Source organism: Musca autumnalis, unplaced genomic scaffold, assembly GCF_047663935.1.
Source record: "Musca autumnalis isolate F117 unplaced genomic scaffold, ASM4766393v1 scaffold_1, whole genome shotgun sequence".
NCBI classification, from domain to species: Eukaryota; Metazoa; Arthropoda; class Insecta; order Diptera; family Muscidae; genus Musca; species Musca autumnalis.
The window spans coordinates 201,033,597-201,058,952 of NW_027411644.1; the positions used below are offsets into that span (position 1 = coordinate 201,033,597).

The following is a 25,356-nucleotide window of genomic DNA, read 5'->3' on the forward strand; positions in this document are numbered from 1 at the left end:
GATTAAAATAAGTGTGGTGAGCCCTTATATTGTATTGAGACATCAGTATATCATGTGTAAATGTCGATTTATATACTATTTGCTTTCTTAGGACCCACGTTGGGCGCCACAGTTTAAAACAATGCTATTTAATTTAGATTTTTACTGGCATTAGCGCTCATTTCAATATTTCTATCTTGATTTACAATAAATTCAAACAGAACACAAATTTCCTTAAATATGGCGCCGGAGTTTTGAAAAATTAATGTAATGTTATAAAAAATATGATTATATTGTATAGAGACAGATCTAGATTCCAGGTTATGTGCCACTTTCAGGATACATTATCCAATGGCTTCTTAGATTTAACCATTTAGATGTAACCATTTCGGCTATTTATTTATGACGACCATCGTTGATGTTAAATGTTATAAGAAGCAAATAAAATATTGTAATTCTTTAAATAATATAGGAAAAACACACATAGCGATTATAAAGAAAAATATCACCTTGCTCCATACAATTACTTGCAAATTGGGCGCCACATTCCCATATACACTTTAGTAATGCTTGTTTTAAAGATGTAAAAATTTGGTTGTGTAAAATTGCTATACTTTAAGTTTTCAAGCTATTTTCTAGCTCTAATGCTTTTGGTTTAATGTGGCGCCCAACGTAGTTAAAGATAATATATAAGGCACGTGTCGGTTTCGTTAGATAAGAAGCAATTAATGAGTTTTGATATCTAAAGGGAGAAATCTTGTTTGAGCATCTATTTCCACGTTGGGCGCCATATTTCAGTATATTTTTTAAAGATTTCGAGTCAGAATTTATATTTCAATGTTGTGAATTTATTTTAGACATTTGAATTAAATATATTTTCGAAAAAAACAAACAATGTTTTGATTTAATATTTCTTTCCTTAGGGAAGAACAAAAGCAAGGGGGAATCCTTTGACGAAAACAGGTGTTGGCACAAAAACATAACGTTTGGTACATACTTTGCTTATGTTCAACCATTATTTGCTGAACACTTCTATATTCAGAAAATATCAAAGAATTTAAAATAATTATGGATCCTTTAGAAGTCTAGAGTTTGTTTTATTTTTATTAAAATTCTTTAGATCCTTTAGAAGTTACAGTGGTTTTTATTTTCAATAAAATTCCTTGAGACACATTCCTTAATGTTGATAATTTCATTTTTGTTAAAACAATGTCCACATACAGTCACTTGTAATTACCTTTAATCATAGGGATGCTTTATAAGCTACACTGAGAGAAATATAACAGGCCATGCGTTTCTTATTGCAATATGTATGGAAGCGTTTCTTTTTTTACGTTGCACTGAATTTAAAATATTTTATTTTCTATTTTTTTATCGATTTTTTTTAATTTAAAAATTTATTTTTAAAAACTTTTATTACCTCTTTTGGGCATGTTAATTATTTTGGCATTACTTTTTGGCTATTTGGATAATTTATGTATTTATTATTTAATATCACAATTTGCTGTTATATAGAACTAAAATAATAATAATTTTTCTTTTGGTTGCACTTCAATGGAGGTGATGCTTAGGAACACAAAATTTCTTAAAGAAATTCTTTAAATTCTTCCAATATTATGTATTTTTTTGTATTTCTTTTGTTTCGTTTACAATCGAGGCATAACGTCTTCGTTTTTCCGGTCTTTTTGTGTGTGAGCGTTTTTCCGCGTTAAACTTTGTTGTTATTGTTGTGGCGTTGAACTAGAGAACAAATCAATAATTATTGTTGCTGATGACGACGATGATGATATTGAAGCTGAACCGAACGAACGAGAAGAAGCAAAAAAAAACAGGACCGTTTTTGAAAGTAAAAAAAACACACGAACACGTTGCCGCCAACGCTGACGTCGTCGCATGGTCCTGTTGTACCACTATGCAGATGAAAATCAACCCCCGGCTCTTTTTGTTTAGGAGGAACCTTACGTCTTTGTTGGTTGGCTCTCGGTGCGTAAATGCGTTGCGTTGTGTGTTTGTAACGTTTTCCAGAGGAATTCTTTTGCACGCATCAACATCAAAAAATAAACTGACACAAACACTCGTACAGAGGAAGAAGGATACGCATTTTCGAGTGTGTTGTTTGCCCGTGAAAAAGGGGGTGGAAAATAAGTACAACAGTCAGTTTCACAAAACAGTGGAATGGGAATGTTTATCTCAAAGGTACAACAACAATGAGAACGGCGGCGGCCATGTTAACATCTCGTTATTATTAAACAAAACCCAAGAACAACAACAACATCATCATCATCATCATCTTTGTTATTGTTATATTGGGAAGCGGCAGAGCTGCTAATAACTCTGCTACTGCCATGTACCTTTTTTAACCAACCAAATTACCATTTCCCTTCCTCTTCTACTTCTTGATGTTCAAAATTTCCTTTCTCTCTTCCTCTCCTGGGCTTAGTCCATTTACTTTGCATTGTAAAAAAAGGTTACAAGTGTTGGTGTGTTTTTTGTTTTTGTAAACCTTAATTTAATATCGCAATGAAAAATGTACACTCTCTTCCCCTCCATTCCGTCTTCACTCTCTCTCCCTTGCCCATTCATCATCACATGTTCAAACACAGCATCCTTGTTCCAGATAGTGACTTACATATGTTTTTCAAACTTAAATTTCGATTTTAAGGGGTGGCAGTGGCGGTGCACTTAGCCCCTTGATCATGAACGAAAGTCGACGAAACAAGACGACCGAACGTTTTCGAATCTAATAAATTGCCTTTAACACATTTTTTGATTTTATGCGAGCAAAGCCAACAAAGAACGAACGGCTGGTTCGTCGTTGTTGTCGTCGTGCATGTTCACCAGACGACACAGGGCGATAACAAAAATGAAATGGAAAATAAAAGAAAAGATTGAAGTACCATTAGAGCACCATAGAACGTGCGAACCAAACACTATTTAATGCCATTCCCTATGTCTGTCCATCGATACGTGGGTCTTTCGGTCTGTGTGTCTGTCTGTCTTTTAGTGTTCCTTTCAATGAAAGCGTAACAAAGGCGAAATAATGTAACAGGGTTGCCCATCAAGCAAAAGTATCCCAGAACACTAGTAGTAGCCCAAGCAGCAGCAGCATCCTCATCATCATCATTGGAACGTTGTAATAAATTTTACAACAACTTCTTTTTTCCCATTGATATAATGTTTTCCCTTTTGTTGTAGTTTGCTAGTCATAAAATAAAGAGTAGCAGGAACACCACCATTTCCATCTTCATCATCGTAATAATAATGAACGTGTTTTTCAAAACATTTTCCTCTACGCTGAGCGTCTTATGAATGAAAAATCTGTTGTAAATAAAGGTCGTTATAGAATAAATTGAAGTGTTTAGGCTGCAGTCGTTGTCACTGATGTTCGCTCGTTCGTTCGGTATGCCCGTGAATATCGATAATGAAGTTGTTACTTTTACCATCATCATATGCTACACTCGAGCAAATTTTAACCATGTTGCATAGATAGTAGTAGAAGAGGAAACAACCCTTTCTGTCCGTTTGGGTAAGCGTATAATTAACGTTACGCTTAATGATATTGCAAATAGGGGGAGGAGTATGGGGTGGAGAGATATAAGGTTTGTTTACATATTTGTTTTTTTTTTTTGTTTTGTGAAAGCATGTAGTTAGGACCAAGACGAAACAGTTTAGGACTCTGCCTTGCTTTACACATTTATTTCATTTGATGTTTGTATTTGTCAATTAGGCATTAAATTGTTGGTTATTAGAAATGGAACAAGTTGTTTATTCTAGTTTAGATTTTTGGTAAATGTATAAGCAGGTCTTCTTTATGACCTATTTTTAAAAAAAAATGCATTATTTAAAATATGTATTTAAACTTCATCAGTATTTTAAACTTCTAATGAAGTTGTTTTATTTTGCTCTGAAAGTTGCATATTGTAAATCATTCTTTTGTCCTTATAAAAGTAGTGGATATTGCTTTAATATACCATTTATAATAAAATAAAATTCAAAGTAAATATTTTAGATATCATTTTTTGGGTTTGCCATTAGAAATATTCCAAAACAGGCATCTGAAATTAAATAAGTGTTTTTTACGAAATATATCTTTATTTCATATATTAGTGAGAATATCTTAAGCAAAATTAAGCGTACCATACGTTGGGCGCCAGATGTTGACGCTTTATTTTTGAAAGGAAACATGTAAGAAAGCATCACTCGGGTTTGCCAGAAATATGTATACTAAAACTGGGTACTAATATAAAATATATTTTGGTATATGTAACAGCAGTATTTTGTAGAGTTGTGTAGTTCCGGAACGAACTAGTTTCAGCTCTTGCGTTTATATAGTTCCTTCCGTGTTTCCCGTTCCTTCAATTTAACGCCCACGTCGATCTTTCGTTGTTGCTGTTTGTTCGCTGCAATTTATTTATTTTTATGCCAATTCATCCACCAAACAATAAAAACATTTCGGTTTAGGAACTATTTGGAACGAAAAGAACGATGAAAGAAAAAGATTCGTTGAACTATTTCGGTCTCGGAACTATTTGGAATGAAATGAACGATGAAAGAGAAAGATTAGTTGAACTATATCGATCTGGGAACAATGGAACTATTTTGAGGAACTAGTTCCTTCTGGGTAAAGGAACTAGAAAGATCGATCTGCTCCGAGAACTAGATTGCCAAGTCTAGTATTTTCCGTATCTTTCGGTATTGAGGATTAGGGTTGTTAAGTATTTTTGGGGCCCTTAACTCGGGAAATATGGGCTTGCAAAACATTTTTAGGAAACATTTTGGATTTTTTTCCATTATATGTAGTTGGTGATTGTAGGGATTTTTTACAGCTTTTCGATCATTACCTCTAAAGGTGATAACTTCAGTTGTAAAATTTCGTTGCTTGTACTGATCCTAAATGACACTTAGGGTAACATGTTTGCCCTTTTAGGATTTACCATAACATTTTAACGTTCATAAATGGCATTAGGCGTTTATAGATCGAGTCCTCACTACAGCAATTTGATGAAGTTACTCTAGCCGAAGCGAAAAACAGAGAGAATTGGAGATCTTTTCTTAGTTCGGTCTATGGAACAAATGTTCTGTAATGGGCCAGATAAGTAAGTATGTAAGTACTCTAGTATGGAACTCGATCTAACGACGCTTAATGGCAAACAATTTTTACATTAAATCACTCTTATGTGACTTATCACAAAATCTACGTTGGGCGCCACTTGTATGGAGTGTGGAGCTCGATCTAAGGACGCTTAATGGCATGCAATTTTTACATGAAACCACTCCTGTGTGACTTATTAAAAATTCCACATTGGGCGCCACTTCTAATAACCTAAGTCTAAAGATCGAGTCCCCACTACAGTAATTTGATGAAGTTACTCTAGTGTGGAACTCGACCTAAGGACGCTTAATGGCATGGAATTTTTACATAAAACCACTCCCATGTACATACATACATACATATGTTCCCACAACATCCCCGAAGGGACAAGGGAATCTTCTCTCATATCAATGAGTGCACGCCGATTCATATTGGCTTAATGATATGGGACCTACTGTTTATTGCCGAGTCCGAACGGCGTGTCCTAAGACACCAATTGTGGAGAAGTTTTTCATGGCTGAAATACTCAGGAAATGCCGCCAGCATTACTGAGGGGGAATTTTGCCACCGTTGTAAATTTGATGTTGCTTGGCCTGTGATTCGAACCGCGGACCTTCTGAGTGCAAGGCGGACGTGCTAACCATTGCACCACGGTGGCCCCCCACTCTTATGTGACTTATCAAAAATTCCACGTTGGGCGCCACTTCTAATAACATAAGCCTAAAGATTGAGTCCCCAAGGACGCTTAATGGCATGCAATTTTTACATGAAACCTCTCTTATGTTACTTTAAAAAATTCCAAGTTGGGCGCCACTTCTAATAACCTAAGCCTAAAGATCGAGTCCCCACTACAGTAATTTGATGAAGTTACTCTAGTGGGTAACTCGATCTAACGACGCTTAATGGCATGCAATTTTTACATGAAACCACTCTTATGTGACTTAAGAAAAATTCCACGTTGGGCGCTACTTATAATAACCTAAGCCTTAAGTGAACTAACATTCATTTGACTGTCTAAATCCATAATTTTTAGTAAAGAATTATTATTTTCTTTATTTTTATAATTTTATTTAAAAGACCAAACAGGTTAGGACCACTCTTAAAACTATTTTGAATTATGTATTATTATGAATTAAGTAAAGGTATCTCATTTTGAAAAATGAAAAAATGTTGACGATTTTTTTATGAAGAAAATCAGTGACGACAAACCTGATGTGCCAATACCATCCACCCATCCAAACGAAAGAGGACAGTGGAAGCGTCAATGTCCAATGACTGTTTCGAAAGTAGAACGGACTGACAATGTAGCATCGACGAGCAAAAGTTAGCATAACCCAACAGACATTGCAAGATGCTTTGTTATACACTCGAAGCAGTCGTTTCCCAAAACAGCAACGTTGTAACACCAGATTTCTGCTGAGATCATTGAAATCCCAATCCCATGTCAGTCAGGAATCTACAAAACTATCTACAAGGAAGCTGTTCGGGCGAAGGGGTAATTGGTAAATACAATTTATCTGGAGAAGTGGGGAATGGACTTTGACGGCAAACACCTTGAGACCTTTGAATATTAGACAGTCGTAATCAGGATTCTAAAATGTGTTAAAATTCATTTTGTAGTGAGATTTTTTTATTGAGTCACCTTGCATATATATTTTTGTTCTTAAATAAAAGCTCATAAAAATATATCAAAAACTCCACGTGCCGTCATCAATATTGTCTTATTAGAAATATTTTATAAACATTTTATATATATTGTTTTAATTAAAAAAAAAAATTACAAGTTGAGTGCCAATTGTGTGACACGTGTTTCTTGACATTAAATTGATCAACATTTGACACTCAGTCAATACATTTAAGTTCCAAATGCAAAACATCCAGATTCCCTCTACAGAAAATTCACAAACAAAACCCAAACAATTGGGCGCCACTTTAGAAAAAAAAACATGAAATTCGTTTAACACCGCACTGGGTACCAGTTTTAAAAAATATATACCCAATTGTATATTTATGTATCTCAAATTGGACTTCAATTAGAAATAAATATTTTTTTCAGTAATAAGTAATTGTGAATAAATTTAATTGTTTTAATTTTAAACAAATACAAGTTGAGCGCCAATTGTGTGACTAGTGTTTCTTGACAGTCAATTTACTGAAGTTCCAAATGCAAAAAATCCAGATTTCCTCTACAGATAATTCACAAATTCACAATTGGGCGCCATTCTTAAAAATAATTCATGACATTCGTTTAGCCCCGCAATGGACGCCAGTTTCAAAAAATATATATCCAATTGAATATTTATGTATCTCAAATTGGACTTCAATCAGAAATAAATATTTTTTTCACAAATAAGTAGTTGTGAATAATTCTGAGTTTCCTTCACCCAGAGAGAGAGAGTCCCACGTCTCTGTATGATCTAATTTAAAGAAATATACTCCTTATTTAAAAATATTACATGTTGAATATGAGTTTCTACCTGAGGATATTGAGATCCATGGGTGTGTGTGAGTGATTTTTGAAATGTTTTCTTGCTAGACTTTTTGTCGAACATTCCTAAAGTGGCGAGAAGAGATTTCTCATGTATCAAAGAGAGTGCGCAATTAAATTTTTTACTCTGTTATATGTGTCTTGCTTCTCGCAACCTAGTCCAAATGGCGTATCGAACATGGTACTTGTAGAGAAGTTTTGGAAATACCCATGAAATGTAAGGCAATATTACTTTTGAGAGGCGGTAAAACCTATTGAAGAATGTGATGATGAGATGATTCTGTGTGTAGAATGGACATGCTAACCATTGCAACACTTTGTCAATGGACCTTTGTCATTTATGAAGTGTTAATTTGTTAAGGATGTGACATCTTCATTTCTATTTTTTTGTAAATTTTCATATGCTTCATTCTGATCTCAAGGATATTTTATAATTATTATTATTCTGGAATTTAAAACAGAATTCATAAATATTTTGCATTTTAGATAGTTTTATACATAAGTTTAAGAGTATCAGGCGATATAAATGTTTATTTTGTCTCGTAGTTTTTCGGGGCGCCTTTAAGTAACATTTCGAGAGCAATACGTTGACTTCCAAAGAATAATAATTTAAATAATTTCTTTTTCGAATTTTTAACAATTTTACTTAATATCTGGTATAGGGACAGAGGTTTATTAATATTCTAATAAAGATCCATAAATTCTGTATTTTGACTTAGACATTTTTGGCGGCATTTCAAGGCAATGTTTTCATATCACACGTTGGGCGCCATATGTGAATCTGTTGTTTTCTTCAAATTTCATTTACATTGGGAGACCCCAGCTATTGAAAACATACCGTAAAAATTTAATAAACAAAATTTAAACGAGCATTGTTGGCGCCCAACGTGAAACACCAAAAGTGATACCGTTTTTAAACAAGTTTTCATCCACTGACATTAATATGGTCTATCGTTTTAAACATTAGATTGAAAATATGTAGTCACAGGTTCTATTGTCACATACATATAGATTCGGGAACACCTGGAATAAAATTATTCGTGTCATACGTTGGGCACCAAAGATTGATATTTTAATACATTTTCTTCTTCACAATTTTTCTTTTATAAAATAAAAATATTATTGAATATTTTTAATGCAAAAGGGATATTAATATTTGACTTCCAACGTAACTACACGTTGAGGGCAATTTTTTTGCAATTCACATCCTTAAAATTGGAATTCTGATCCATATATTTCTTGTCTCATATAATCTAAATTAATGATGCCGTACGTTGGGCGCCAAATATTTGTTATATCCTACACCCTGTGGTAAGGGTATTATGTGTTAGTGCATTTGTATGTAACATGCCTAAGGAAAAGAGATAGACCCATAGTTCATTCTAGGGATATGCATAGAATCACTTTCTGAGTCGATTTATGCATGTCCGTCCGTCCGTTCGCAACGTACAGGTCGTATTTATTGTTCGATTTGGCTGAAAATTGGGGAAGTTCACTTTTTAGCCTAATGAAGGACGCTATTGCTTTTGGTGAAAATCGGTTCAGATTTGGATATAGCTCCCATATATATTTTCGGCTGATGATGAGGTATTCGATGCACAAACACGCTGTATCTGTCTATCTAATAAAGAACGCTATTGTTTTTGGTGAAAATCGGTTCAGATTTGGATATAGCTCCCATATATATTTTCGGCCGATTTGAGGTATTTGATGCACCAAACACGCTGTATCTGTCCAATTTTGATGAAATTTAGAATGTGTGATGGAATTAGGTCTATAGAAAAATGTGCCAAATTATATCGAAATCGGTTCAGATTTGGATATAGCTCCCATATATATTTTCGGCTGATTTGAAGTATTTGATGCACCAAACACGCTGTAATAGTCCAATTTTGATGAAATTTGGAATGTGTTACGGAATTAGGTCTATAGATAAATGTGCCAAATTATATCAAAATCGGTTCAGATTTGGATATAGCTCCCATATAAATTTTCGGCCGATTTTTGGTATTTGGTGCACGAAAGACGTTATATATGTCTGACCTCAATGAAATTTGGAATGTGTGACGGAATTTGGTCTACATATAAGTGTGCCAAATAATATCAAAATCGGTTAAGATTTAGATATAGCTCCCATATATATTTTTGGCCGATTTTTGGTACTTTGTGCACGAAACACGTTATATATGTCCGATCTCTATGAAATATGGAATGTGTGACGGAATTTGGTCTAGAAATCAGTGTGCCAAATTTTATCGAAATCGGTTCAGATTTGGATATAGCTCCCATATATATTTTCGCCCGATTTAAGGTACTTGATGCACCAAAGACGCTATGTATGTCTAATTTTGATGAAATTTGGAATGTGTGACGGTGTTTGGTCTAGAAATATATGTGCCAAATTATATCGTAATCTGTTCACATTTGGATATAGCTCCCATATATATTTTACCTATTCACAGTGGTGTAGGGTATCATATAGTCGGCCCCACCCGACTTTGATCCTTTCCTTACTGTTTTTTTTTTTTTTAATTTTTATAACAATTTCATTTAATATTCGTGACACACACAGACCAAGAATATTGCAACAACACTTAAAACGGAAACACGATAGCAATAGTTGGCGCCCAACGTGGCATCACTAATAATTGGGTAATTTTAAAGCATTTCAAAAGTGAATAATAAAAAATTGAGAAGTAATATATTAGTGAAGACGCCTTAAACGCCTCTACAAAAATTATCTGATAGCAATATTTGGCGCCCAACGTGGTGTAACAGATTCAGATATCCTTTTAAAGAATTTAACTTTTTTATAATAGCCTGAGAAGTCGTACGTTAGCGAAGACACCTTAAACAAGTTGGGTTGGGCGCCAAATACTGATATTTTAATTTTACGCAATTTATACAAAAATTGTCTAGAATGTTTGGTGGACCATAACCAAAAATGTTGTAGTGAAAATTAGAACCAAAATATGACGTTAATATTTGGCGCCCAATGAGAAGATTGCCTTTAATATATGACATATCATACGCACAAATATTGCAGCAAAAAATTAAAAAAACAAAAAAAAGCAATATGCGGCGCCCAACGTGGGATACTTTTTAAGCATTTAACATATTTAAAAGTGTATAATAAGAGGCTGAGATGTCATATATTAGCGAAAATACCTTAAACAAATTAAATTGGTCGCATTTAGAGATACATATTTTATTTTTGATCAAATTTTTACAAAATTTGTCTGTAATATTTGGTGAAGATTTCATAGAATATTGTAGTAAAAATTAAAAAATATGTATGTATATAATAGCAACATTTGGCTCCCGATGTAAGGTACCTTTAAAGCAAATGTGTTCTTCTTTGACACAGCGGTGTCGAAGTTTTTCGGCAATTTACACACATACGACCCGAATGCATAGAAAGAGCGTGCGAAAAAGAGATAATGTTTTGATTTGTTTTTGTTCTGTAGCGTGCGTGCATAAAAACACACTAACACACAGTCATAAGTTGCCAATAGTTTGAATACATTCACATTTTGGGCTGTTCCCTTTTTGTCACGTCTGCTTTAAAGCTTTAAAAGTTACCTTACATTGGGCGCCAAATATTGTTATTATATTTTTTGTTTTAATTTTTACTACAATATTCGATGAAATTTTCAAAAGTACACAATAAATTCCTCAGAAATATTATTTTCAGTTCCAAATGATAATTCATCTCATCCCATCAAAAATTAATAAATATTTAATTTCAACACACATAATTTTTCTGAGCGTACCTTGTGTTTTCCCTAATGAACGAAATCAAATCAAAAATAGAATAATACCAAAAATATAATGAAAAATTGCACAAAATAAAGAAATGAAAGAAATATCGACAAAATATTATTGATGTTGTTGTTGTCGATGATGATTTTTTGTAATAGGAATCACAATACACAAAACATCAACAATAACAACAACACCAATACGTTAAGGAAAGATCAATACATAATAACAATACGTACCAAAAATACAATTGAAGTCAGAACGGAGTCAGACAACAATAGACGGACGGCGCACGATGTGTTTGTTGCACATTATTAGAGTAAGCAGAGTTTGCAGTTGTAAGTTAGTTGAGTTGGCATAAATGTTGAATATGGTTGAGAGTGTGCGTGTGTGTTTGATTTTGCGCAAAGTTTTTTTTTTTGAAACAAAAAATGTAAACAGCAAAAAAAGATTTGGTGTTGATATAGTTCATCAAAGTTTTTTTGTAGTCATAGCAAAATGTACACAGATGTTCATTAGTTTCAATTTGCAGAAAATTGCAAAAAAGAAACGACAACAACGAAACATGATGAAAACAATAACAACAACAATTAGAAGAGCACATACATTGATTTAATTTCATTTCAATGGCAAAAATAAATAATTTTAACATACACACACACACACACATTCGCACATTGGAGTACAACATTTGGTTTAATGAATGAGAGGTAGGGTTTTTTTTTGCAAATCATTCGTAGGGGAACAGTACGTGGAGGATTTTAACCAAATTTAAAACGCAGAGCCATAAATTAAATAAAAAAATGAGAAAAAGAAGAAGAAAAATTAGGTGAATATTTGTTTTGTGTTTCATTTTATATGTGTTGCGTTGTAGGTGGGGGGTTGATCATCACAAGGTTTTTTTTTTTGTTGAATTGTAAATGGATCAACACCCTTCATACTGCAATTTTAGTTTTTGGTTTTTTTTGGGGTTTGCAAAAAAATGCTTAAATTTTAACCGGAAATTATGGCAACTACATAATTAAATCATAAAATAACAACCAAGGGGGATTTTGTATTTCCATAAGCCACCAGATAAAAAAAAAACTAATTACGGCTACTAAGTTTTATGTGTTTTAACCCTTTTACTAACAAGATGATTTTTTGGAAATGTTTACATGTTCAGTACAAAGTGTTATAGAAATTTATATTTTTTACACTCCTACAAGTTTCAACAAAATAATAATAATAATAATAATATAAAAAAGCCCTTACGGCGCGATCTTTTAAACGATCCAAAAAAGTGAGGTTATGCGTAAAGTACTGCATTGGATTAAAAATCATTGATTTCATTTTGAGCTCATGATTATAATCCTATGATCTAAGTCTTAATCTAAGTCCATACTAAATATAGAACAACTTTAAAACGCCTTCAGTCTGTTCTTTTGAAGGTGAATCCAAAATTTGGCAAGACCGGAACTATACGGGTTTAGAGTATCAATGTGGTTATAAGCAATGGTAAAAAACTCAGCGAATTGTGCAAGATCCTATCAAAGGCCTCCCCACAGACACATAACATTCAGTCTTGTGAGCTAGTATATGCCACTTTTAAACCATCTTTCGTACGCTCCAGCCAGAAGACAAATGGAAGGACAAGGCTAAATCGGCTCCAATTTATCAACTTTCGTATGGATTAAAAAAAATTAAAATGGTGCACAATTTTAGCGACAAATTTTGAACATTTGTGGGGGAGGTACCGAAAGGAGAGGACCAATATGACCATTTTCTTACTTGATTTAAGGTTGGACAAAATATAATTAGAACTTTTATCCACGGTACCAGATATACTAATAAAACAAGTCTTCGAAACAGATCCATCTTTGAAAGAAACATTGGGCTGTACAAATCAGTAATACCTTTCGAGACTTATAATAAATATCAACTACCCAGGTATACGGACGGACATGAATGGCATAGTCGGAGTACAAATTGTCATATATGGTCTCCGAAACAATTATTTTAAAATTCATAATTTTGGTCTATCATAGCGTATATACCACCTTTATCATAGGGTTGAGGTTATAAAAGGGGAATAGTTGGCGCCCAATGCGGGTCAACAACAGTAGTGTGAGCCTACAAAAGAAATGAGGCTAAATATTAATCTTCAAAAATGCATTAGCATAATAATATGATATACCATCTTTAGCAATGGAGTTTATGGCATAAACAGGAATAGTTGGCGCCCAATGTGGGCCACAAAAGTAGTGTTTGTCTTCAAAAGGAGTGCCTAACTATATTAATCTTTAAACTGCATGGACATAAAAATATGATCTAGCCTCTTTATCCATAGATTTTAGGGTATAAAAAGCAGTTGTTGACGCCCGATGTGGGGATGCAATGCTTGTAGGGAGTGAAGCTAGATATTAATATCCAAAAAGGCACGGTCTTAAAAATGTTCGCCATAATTTCGTACATATTTTTCTTTGAATTTGCTTTGAAGCTGTCTGGAAACAGGCTGAAAAATGTAAGGTCTTTTGAGCAATTGCCATATTACCTCATCTATGCAAATATTTCTAATTTTTGGGCTACAGGTTCACCACTTGCTGGTCTGTATTAAGTTTGAAAGCAGAATTTAAAGACTGAAATTGAAATACATATGAGCTGAAAAGTTTCGGACCATAACACCAGCATTGCGACTCTTTAACTAATAAACGTCAGAACTATCCAGAATTTCGGTACGTAAGCGACAATCTGAAACTTTTGCAAAAAACTTACCAATAGCAACAGAACTGCTAAACTGAATTTCTACGGATTTTGTTTGGATTTGGTCTTAAGGGCATAAATAGGAGTAGTTGGAGCCAAATGTGGGGCAACACAAATAATTTGGGGCTTATAAATATTGTCCATTATTCAAAATTCGCAGACATTTTTCGTTTTATTTGCCTTAAAACTGCCTGAAACATGGACTAAGGTATGGACTGATAATGCAAAGTCTTTTGACCCATTGCCTAGGAACTTCTAATATCCTTATATGGGATTATCATAGATGACCTTCAAAAGGTTAAGGGTTTTAAGGGTTTTAAGGGACTTTTATTAGTAGTCTTCAAAAGACTTCTGTAGAATTCATATAGGACTGCTACATATCGATATGTTTCTGTAGGGAATCATGAGGACTTCTACAAAAATAACATATTTGAATATTACAGCCTTCAAAAGGACTTCAGTAAGATTTGTATGGGGTTCCTACCTATTGGTGAGCTTCTGTATGCCATCCTGGGAACTGTAACAAAAATCTTAAATTGTATTACTATAGAAGACCTACTGTAGGACTTCTATTAAATACGTTTTAAAGGGCTTTTATAAATAGTCTTCAAAAAGAAGGACAGAAGAACAATAATTTAGATTAATTGTATATACCCTCTATATCATCCTTAGGGTATAAGAAAAACTTGGCGACCAACGTGGGACCATAATTATTCTCCAAAAATTTAAAACCTTAACATATGTGTAATATGCAAGTACATAAGGTCTGAAATCATAATTTTGATTAAGTGTATATGCCTCCTTTAGCCATAAAGATGAGGATATCACTTTTTTAAATATTTGGCGCCCAACATGGGGCAAAAAAAACACAGTTGTCATCGATGTTATTTTAAAAAATATGCAGCGTTATCACTTTTTTAAATATTTGGCGCCCAACATGGGGCAAAAAAAACACAGCTGGCATCGATGTTATTTTAAAAAATATGCAGCGTTATTTCCCATATCCTAACGCCATGATTGACGATTTCACGGTGGATAACAACTTAGCGCCCAAAGTGGGGTAATAAAACCAGTTGTATTTATTCTTCGAAAATACAGCCCTTTAATATGAAAATAGGGCATACGAAAAAATTAATGAAAATTTTGGTTTTTTTGCAGTGTTATTTCCCATGCCAAAAAGTATTGCTTGACATTTTCACGGGTGAAAATAGGGATATTTTTACGTTCTATTTTTTTCCGACAAAAAAACTCAAATATAGACGATTTTCTATACGTCTTTGTCTGAATAGTGTATCTTGTACGAATGCCCTTAAGACCTTAGTCCTTAAAGACCGTCTGCAATTTGTATCGGACATAGTTACCCCAAAACATTTTACAAATAAACTCACTTTTTAATGATTTTCTCATGCACGTTTAAAATCTAAAGTCTTTCATTTTTTATGTACATTTTATATAACCTCACTTTTTTGTACTGGACTGCAATATTTTGTTAAGATTAAAAACACTTCAATTCTTTATGAGTTGCAAATATCAAACTTTTGCAAAAAAAATCATCATCGATGGTAGTCAAAGGGTTATAAAAATCCATCAAACCCAAAAAAGTGAAATAAAAAAAATTACAAAAACAACAATAATAAAGTTAATAAACAAAAAAAAAAGAAAAAATTCAAATCACATTTTTGGCTAAATTTAAAAGTATGTATGTTTCGCTATTCTATATAATCCATAAATATGTAAGTTTGACTACAGCAGCACAATAATACAAAAATTTATATTTATTTCACAGTGGAGATTACGATGTTCAAAATCTATATAAATTACCAACAATACATTTCTGGTGCTATACCAACGAAAATAGCAACATTTAATATACAACACAAAAAACTATAACTAAAAGTGCATCCATTCATGGTTTTGTGCTCTTTACAATAATAATAAACAAAAATATAAAAGCAAATACAACTATACAACAGCTTAACTACTTCCAAGTAAACTAATAACTCATAATAATCATCATCGTCATTGCCATCGTAGTTGTTGTTTTTGTTGTTATTCTCGATAATGCGAAATTATTTTTGGTGCCCCCTTTAAGTCATAGTGGAAGTATGACGCGTGTTATTGCCTTTTGTGTTTATTAGCAAATAATTTTTGTATTTTATATTGCATTTTCAAAAGAACAAAATCATAAATTTCTATATAGGAAATTCGAAATATATTCTTTGGTTCTTGGGAAATATTCAATGCCATAATGTACATATAGAGGAGGAAAATAAGTGTGGGGAAATATAAGAAATATGTACATAAGTATAAAACTTCATTACACTCAAGCCTAATTTTACGCAAATGAAACAAATGTGGAATAAGGACAAAATATGATTTTTTAGGAATTTCATTTAGCGACTAAAATCTAAAAGACTATATGCGAGGCCTAAAGTTCTTCTGGTCTCCTCTAAAAATGTTCAAGGGGACTATGCGTGTGAAATATCTTGAAAATGTCAACATGAAACTGTTTAATAAGAAAGCATGGTGGAAGCAGAATTAATTTTTCAATACTCTTCTTTAACTTATAAAAGCTCAACTGTAAAGAGCAAATATCAGACTCTTTATAATTTATGTATTTGTATTACCTTTTTAAGGCGAAGGTCAATTTATAGTGATATTTGAATTAATTCTCTTTCGAGTTGAGCTGTTATTACCTAAGAGGTACATTGAAAAATTTGAATCCATAGAAGTCCCAATATTTTGTTTTTATTTCAAATATATTTTGTTCTTAATTCATTTTTATAGGGTATTTTCAAGTTACATTGCAAACCACCTATTCTTGTTGCTTGCTCCACAGGGAATACATAAATTATGCCTAATTACCGTTTTGCGTCTAACCAGCATTAAAACTATCTGTAATAGCTTTACAAATGCAAAAAATTAGCGTCTGAACACGTTTCATGTTGACAATTTCAAAGTTAAAAAGGCTGATATGAATCTTAAATATTTCAGAACGTGTAGAGTTCGCCATTGAGCCACAACGCGTCAATAAAACGAAAAACAAAATGTTAAGAAATTTTCAAATATTTTGGAATACAATAAATATTGTGTTATATTTTACAATTTTGTGTCATGGAAGTGTTATTGAAACGAATAGTTTAATGGAAGTAAAACGGAATGTAAGAAAGCTCAATATTCAATCAAGAATTTATGGAGGGGAAATACTTTAATAAAAGGACTGTGAAAGTAAAGAAATTTTGTGAAAAAATCAATGTAATAAATTTTCAAGTTTTCATGGAATTTATATTGAAATTATAGAAGTTTATTGAACGTTTTAGAAAAAGTCATTTATTTTTAATATTTATGTATTCAATTTTATTCAATTTAAACGTATAGTTCAATGGAAATGAAACGGCATGTAAGAAAATGCAATATTCAATCAATCAAAGACTGTGAAATATTGTGAAAGAAATCGTTAACGTTTTTATGGAATTTATATTGAAATTATAGAAATTTATTGAAAATTGAAGAAAAGTCCTTTGTTTTAATATTTATGTATTCCATTTTATTAAATTTGTTATTAAATTTATTGTTATTTATTAAGTATTACTCCTGTAATTAAGACATTGTCATTAGCTGCGTATAAGGCCGAGTTGACAAGATGCGTGGCATACTTTTAGGCGTTTTTTGAAAAAATGTTTTATTAATAATATTTTTATTATAATTAAGACTTTTTTTAACTAAGAAAGTCTTATTAAAGTTTATCCTTTAACAGAAGATGTATAGAGGGTTCTCTGGTCGGAAAAATACATAAAGCTTGGTTACTCAAAGAGTGTCCTAACTCAAAAAATCTAATTTCAAAATTGTATTTGAAGTTTGTTTTCGATTTAAAAATGTTGTAGAGCCTTGACTAAAGTTATCACATTGTTCCTCTCTCGTAGGAGAGTACTCTCAGAATACCAGAATTTTTCTAAGCAAGATCATGCATGTATAAAGTTTCATTAAGTCTAAATGTGAATTTATTAAATTCATTCACTATTCCAGTAATTGAGCTATAACTCGCTGAGTTTATAAGATATCAACTTGAAAATTTGCCACAATATGAAGAAAGATGTGGAGAATAAATATAAAAAATATAAATTTATTGATTAAGACACTCTTTGAATATAGGAGCGATATATACAGAAATCTTACTTTAGCTGTTCTTCCATATACAAATTCTAAAATTTTTTATATGAGTTCTATAGAGGACTTCAGTAGGATCTCTATAGGGCTACTATTTATTTATGTGCTTCTGAAGGACATTCTGAGAAAGAAGATCTTCTGAGGGTTAGGTGTTCTAAACATCTTGAAAATCAACTTGAAAATTTGCCACAATATGAAGAAAGATGTGGGAAATAAATATTAAAAATAGAAATACATTGAAATTTATTGATTAAGACACTCTTTGAATAAAGGAGCGATATATACAGTAATCTGACATTAGCTGTTCTTGCATATAAAAATTTTAAAAATTTGTATATGAGTCCTATATAGAACTTCAGTGGGATCTCTATAGGGCTACTATTTATTTATGTGCTTCTGAAGGACATTCTGAGAAAGAAGAAGATCTTCTGAGGGTTAGGTGTTCTAAAGGTATTTTATATATTGCCTTCTAAAGGACTTCAGTAGGATTCATATAGGACTGTTTAAGGGTATTCTGGAGATTTAAAAAATATATATTAAACTACTATAGATCAGCTAAAGGACTTTCTTAAATAGCCTTCTAAAGGACTTCAGAAGGATTCATATACGGCTGCTACCTATTGATTAGCTTCTGTGGTGCGACATGCTGGGGACTTCTACAAAAATCTGACATTCGATTACTATAGAAAACCTGCTGTAGGACTTCTATCAAAAACGTTTTAGAGGACTTTTTTAAATAGCCTTCTAAAGGACTTTAGTAGGATTCATATAAGGTTGTCACCTATTGAGCAGGGGATTTCTACAAAAATATTTTAATGGATTACTATAGAAGAACTTGTGTAGCCCCTTAGGATGTCCTGTTCAAGAGGACTTTTTTTTAAATAGCCTTCTAAATGACTTTAGTAGGATTCCTATTGGGCTGCTTGCTATCTATTGCTGAGCTTTTGTAGGGCATCCTGGATTTTTTAATCTTATATTAAACTTCTGTAAGATTTCTATCAAAGACGTTCTAAAGGAATTTTGAAATAGCCTTGTAAAGGACTTCAGTAGAAGACATATAGGGCTGCTACCTATTGATGATGGTCTGGGGACTAGAGTTGTATAGTTCAGGAACGAACTAGTTCCATTGAACGATTCATCGAAAAGAGCATATGAACTAGATCAGTTAATATAGTTCATTATAGTTCAATAGTTCACTGAGAGCCAACCGAAAGATCAACGGCGTCACAAATGCATAAAGTGACGCCGTGGTCTGTGTTATGTGATGTGTTTGTTTATGTTTTGGATCAAGGTAGTGGATCCGAATTATTGAACTGGATATTGAACTATGAACTACATTACTGAAAAGAGCTTAACTATTGAACTAGATCTTTTAAATTAACTAGACTGTGCAACTCTACTGGGGACTTCTTCGAAAATCTTATATTTCATTACTACAGCAGAACTTCTGTAGGATAGAAACTCTAAAGGACTTTCAGCTGCTATCTATTGATTAACTGTTGTAGGGCATTATGGGGACAAAAATCTTATATTAAACTTCCATAGAAGACCTTCTGTTTGACTTCTATCAAAGATGTTCTGAAGGACTTTTATAAATAGCCTTCTAAAGGGCTTCAGTAGGATTTCAATAAGCCTGTTACCTATTGATGAGCTTCTGAAAGGCATCCTTCTACAAAAATCTTACATTGGATTATTATAGAAGACTTCGAATAAAATAAATAGCCTTCCAAAGGATTATTGCAGGATTCTTGGAGGGCTGCCATCTATTGATGAGGAATAAAATATTCTAATGTAATTTCAAAAATTGTCTGCTAAGGACTTTTATAGAATAAGTCCTAAAGAAGTTCTGCAGAAGAGATCCTTAAAAAATTCTTAAAAAAATAAAAATCAAAGTGACATATTCTGAAGACCTTCAAAAAGGCTTCTATAGAAGACATCGTAAGGGCCTATATATTTTTTATAAAACTTCTGTAAAAGACGTCCTTGAGGACTTCTATGGAAAACTGCCTAAAAAAACTTTATAGAAGACCTTCTAAGTGGTTTTTCTAGAAGAACTTCATAGGGATACCTATAGAAAACCACCCAAGGTGCCATAAAACATATTTTATGGAATATGTTCTAAAGAAATCCTACAAAAGATTTCTTTAAGGACTTTTATAGCAAATTCCTTAGAGATACTTTATAGAAGACCTTTTTCATGCATTTTGTGGATGACTTTAAAGGGACATTTTTAGAAGATCGTCAAAGAAACCTCAATCGAAAACATCCTAAGGGCCTACATATCGCGTATAGGACTCTTTAAGAAGACACATTCTGTAAAAGACATCCTTAAGGACTTCTATAGAAAACTCTCAAAAGAACATTTATTGAAGACCTTCTAAGTGGCTTCACACTGAAGATTCTTAAGGTTTTGATACGTCCTAAGGTACTTATACAAAAGATTTCCTTAAGGACTTCTATTAAAAATTCCTTGAAGAAACTTTATAGAAGACATCCATCCATTTATTCTATAGCAGACCTTCAAGGTGACCATCAAAGAGACTTTTATAGAAGTCATCCTAAGGGCCTATATATCGCTTATGGGACTTCTTAAGAAGACAACTTCTGTAGAAGACATCCTTAAAGATTTCGATAGAAAACTCCCGAAAAAAGTTCTTAGTGGCTTTTTTGAAAAACTTCACAGGGTCGTCTATTGAAAACCTCCTAAGGTACTATAAAACATGGATTTAGGACATTCTATAATACTTCTTTAAAGTTCGTTTATATATAACCGGATTAAACAAAACCACTGGGTTTCAAATGTCAATTCCTTTACGTATACGTCAAATATAGCCTCAATAATAATAAATGTAATACTTCTTCAGAAAACTTTCAATGGGGTTTCTAAATAAAACACCCTATCTCAAAGACTTTGATGACAGACTTTGTTCCAGAAAATTCCTCTACAAGAGATTCTACAGGGCCTCTATAGAAAACCTACTTTAAAACTTCTATAATAGGTATTCTATAGGACATTTATAAGACTAAATTAGAAAAGTTTTTCCATATACGATATCAACATAAGATCTCCTATAGGAATTCTATAATTCTGCAGAATACCAGTAGAAAGCCTTCTGTAGCAATTGTTCTGGTAACATTTGTTCAGTTAAAAGATTCTGTTTTCTTCGTGGAAGGGTTCTCATTAAAAGTTTCCCTTACTATCCCTTACTAACCCATTATTTTATTGAAAATAATAGGTTAGTAAGGTGTTTTGTAAGGGGTATTTTTGTTGGGGCTTAGAGTAGACCGACAATAATCTGCATAGAAGACAATTAATATATGTATATTTTTTTGATTTTCCTGTTGCAGCCTCGTGGTGTTATAGATGACTTATTTTCCTTTGTCGATTATGACGAAGACGATGATGATGATGATTATGATGACTCCGAAGAGAAGACAGTCAATAAAGGCGCTAATAATATTGATGATAAAAAATATGGTAAGAAATACACAGCATTGGTCACTTGTGCTCTGCCCAAACCTAGTGCAAGTGCAAAACAAAAAATATACAAATCTGTGCAAAGATCAGTGCATGCGGTAAATACAGTGAAAACTTCAATTAGTGGACTCTTTCTCGGAATAGCCGGATCTCTCAAAAGGAGAGACTAGCCTAGACTCTCCTTTGCAAACACATTTCCCCAAGTCAAGTCCTTCTCTTTTATGTGGGATTTTTTGTGGAGAGACAGTGAAACCTCTTGGTGTAAGAGAGATTTTAGGTTGTGCCAAAGTTGACAGATGGGGTTTATATTTTTCCTATGTCAAATATGGCAACGCTGTCCACTAATGAAAGTTGTCATTGCTTTATAACAGTGTCGATCTGTCATTGCCAAAACACAATATCTAGGGAATTAAACAAATAACAAAATATTCACGCGACTACGCCCTGGAGATAGTGTTTTTGCAAAGACAGAACACCCCTGTTTAAGAATAATTTCTAATTTTTGTGCTATTTTTTCTTTGCATTTCTGTTGCAGCTATTTGCCGTGATTGTAATATAACATATAGTAATACAAGTATTCAACAAAATATCACCAACTATTACCGAGAACAAGGGCAATTGGAAACACCAAATGATAAAAACAACAACAACGTTAGCAACAACAATAATAAAGTTAACCAAGAAGGATCTAAAACAACCAAAACCAAAGAACCACCTAAGCCAGACATTTCTAAAACAACCGCATTGGACGAAAAATCAAAAATGATGGATAAAGATATGGAGTCTGGTAGCCCCTCTGATACTGGTGATCCAGCTATCAAGCCTGGTAGCCCCTCTGATGCTGGTACTCCAGCTGTCAAGCCTGTTAGCACACCTACACAGCCTGATAGCATGAGCCCACCAGAACCAGACCGTACGTAAATCCACAACAATGGACATGATGCCTACCTCCAGCGCCGGTTCCACTTGATCCATTATTGGAGCCATCGGAGAGCATACCTTCTGAGGAGGCATTAACATCGGAGGAAAATGTGTAGATATCTAAAAAAATAAGAATAACATAATGAGGGAGGAAAAAGAGGAAAGAAAGAACAATAATTAAAATCAAAAAAGAAATTCGATAAACATGTTTTTTCTTCTGTTTGTTTATGATGCAAAAAGAAACTATATTTTTTGCATTGCCTTAAGCTAATGTGCACTTAGTTCAGTAAGTTTTAAAGGCCCTTATTTTTATGTGTTTTCCAATAAAGAGACCTATTGCAAGATAAAAATGAAATGTGCTTTACCAACACCAACTTTTTAATAACCCCTACGAAGTTTTTGTTTCGGAACATGGACATCATACCTGTGACATTGTTATTATTATTGTTGTTATTATTGGCATTATTTCCATTTCCTGACGACGTTGTTTCATTGCAAGACCCACCTTCATTGGTAAGGGTCGTTGTGGTGTGTGTGGTCTTCACCTCAGATGATGAGGGAAAAGTATAAAGATCTAAAGGGAATTTGAAAAATTTGAGAAATTAAAGAAATAAAAAAAAAAACAAAAATAAACATTTTTTGGGTGCAGTGTAATCAACCTCAAACTAAAATTGTGCAAAACGAAATTGGTGAAGTGGAGAGAAAAAGAGTACGATCTAAGAGAAATGTTGCTTGAGGGGGAAATGTTTTCCATTTCCCATTATAGGACCTCCAACAAAGCTACAAGATAAAAATACCAAAACCAAAGCTAAGCCCATGAAAAAAAATATTCTCTCAAAATGGCAAAGGGTTCAGAAAGAGGTTCATAATATTTTTGTTTGGATAATATATGGGGCTGGTCCAGAACTGCAAGAATCTACTAAATTTTACTACTTTTTCGATATCATAAAGGAAAAATTGTTATCGTAGCACAAATTGTTAGATTCTTGCAGGTTCTGGAACAGTTGAAATATTTGGGAATATATTTTCGCATTATTTGGCATTTGGTTAAAGCGTTTCTCTTATTTTAAAAAAGTGGATAAAAATACCATGGTATTAAGATAAAGTGATTTATGTTTCCATGTTATTTGTATAAGATGGATAAAAGTACCACTGTATTACGATAAAGTGAATTAAATTTTCAGGGTAAGTTGTCCCCTTTTTAAGATCACTTGGATACATTTATTATGTTATTTGAATAAAATGGATAAAGTATGTGATAAAAAAATATAAGCAGAATTTATGGATACTGTGACAAAATTATCCATAATTTGTGGAAAACTTTGGAACCTTTTCCACAATTTTAAATAATTTTAATTAATTTTCTCGTTTAGAGTTAAGCTTGATGGTCGGAAATTTTTTGCAGGTGAAAAAGGAAAACTCGAACACACACAGTCACCAAATTACGTTACCTGGTTTCGCTGCTGGTTAAGCAGCTCTTCAGACGTATCGACTGTAGAATGGCTTCTCTGTCCTAGAACTTTTCGTTTTTCAACATATACATTAACGGATATTTGGCCGTTGGAATGTATTTCTTCATGACAAACGCTATTTTGCGCTGACTTTGAAGTTATGAGTTTGTCTTTGCACGCTAACACGCCGTGACAACAAATTTTAATATGTTTTCAAGGACGTGGTTTTAAATACCAGCCAGGCTCAGCCTATTTTTATTTTTATTAATTTTCTCGTTTAGAGTTAAGCTTGATGATCGGAAATTGATTTCAAGTGATTTTTTTTTTAAATAGTGGATAAAATTATCCATTATTTTGTAGAAAAATGGTCTGAAAAAAACAATTATCCATAACTTTTATTAATTTTCTCGTTGGAGTTGAGCTTAATGTTTGAAGGTTTTTTTGCAAGTGAAAGTGGGAAGCCGAGGATTCGAGCACATACAACGATTTTGATCTTAATGATCAAAATTAATAAAAATTAACTTTAAAATTAGCTTCGCCGTAGCAGGCAAATTTTCAAATTATCCATAACTACAATTTTTATTTTTGTTTTTAAAAAAATATATTAATGGCCGGTTTCTGTACGACGATTCGAATCCGAATTCGTTCTAACTACAACCAAACCCATATTATTTTAGAATTATTTGTTTGATTGAAAACAAAAATTAATTAAATTTTTTTTAAAAAAATACAGAAATTTGGCAGTAGTTCGAATAAATATGAATTCAAATTAATTAAAAAATTTTTAAAATTTCAGATTCTGGAGCAGAGTAAATCAAAGAATTTTTACCGATTTTTTGATATGGACATTGAAGTTGTTTTTTATTGGGGGCAGCTATTAGAATGTCATTGTTTTTATTTCAATATTTTATTAACACGACTGATTTATTAGTGAAGAACAATTGGCATTGTTTGCCTAGGGATAAGGAAGGGAAGACTATACCCAACAAAAATACCCATTATAAAACTCCCTTTTTTGGCCTCTAAAATAAGTAGTTAAATAAGTAGTCCCGACTTTTAGTAACTATCTTTTAAAGTACTTATTTAAGTGGCCAAAAAATAACTACTAATTTCGCGCGACATGCCCTTGTAATAATAATGAATTAGCAGGGGGTTTTGTAATGAGTATTTTTGCTGCAAAGTTTTCGATTTTTTATTTTTATTTTCTTCAAACCAAACAAAATTTTCTCCACTAATAAATTGATTGTTTTCATAAAATATTAAAACAACAAAAACA

General features: G+C 32.7%; 2 protein-coding genes across 6 annotated transcripts in view; one reads left to right on the top strand and one right to left on the bottom strand.

Annotated features, from left to right (window-relative positions):
• The window catches only part of Poxm (paired box pox-meso), a 157,571-nt gene that overhangs the window by 13,848 nt on the left and 118,367 nt on the right, over positions 1-25,356 (bottom strand). For all 5 annotated transcript variants that reach the window (XM_073959900.1, XM_073959904.1, XM_073959902.1 and 2 more), the window contains 2 exons: positions 23,054-23,203; positions 22,657-22,749 (listed from right to left, as the gene is read on the bottom strand). In XM_073959900.1, coding sequence (XP_073816001.1) covers positions 22,657-22,749; positions 23,054-23,203 — 243 coding nt within the window. The remainder of the gene's footprint in view (positions 1-22,656; positions 22,750-23,053; positions 23,204-25,356) is intronic.
• Positions 17,061-22,979, top strand: LOC141388977 (uncharacterized). The gene is made up of 3 exons (XM_073959905.1): positions 17,061-17,224; positions 21,579-21,708; positions 22,244-22,979. The coding sequence occupies exons 1-3, from the start codon at positions 17,111-17,113 to the stop codon at positions 22,627-22,629; spliced, it is 630 nt and encodes a 209-aa protein (XP_073816006.1). The 5' UTR covers positions 17,061-17,110; the 3' UTR covers positions 22,630-22,979.

Excerpts from the sequence above, each read along its gene's own strand:
- LOC141388977 (XM_073959905.1), top strand. The coding sequence starts at position 17,111 with ATGTTAAGAAATTTTCAAATATTTTGGAATACAATAAATATTGTGTTA. Across the intron at positions 17,225-21,578 it reads TAATGGAAGTAAAACGGAAT|CCTCGTGGTGTTATAGATGA; the intron begins GTAAGAAAGCTC and ends TTCCTGTTGCAG. Across the intron at positions 21,709-22,243 it reads TATTGATGATAAAAAATATG|CTATTTGCCGTGATTGTAAT; the intron begins GTAAGAAATACA and ends TTTCTGTTGCAG.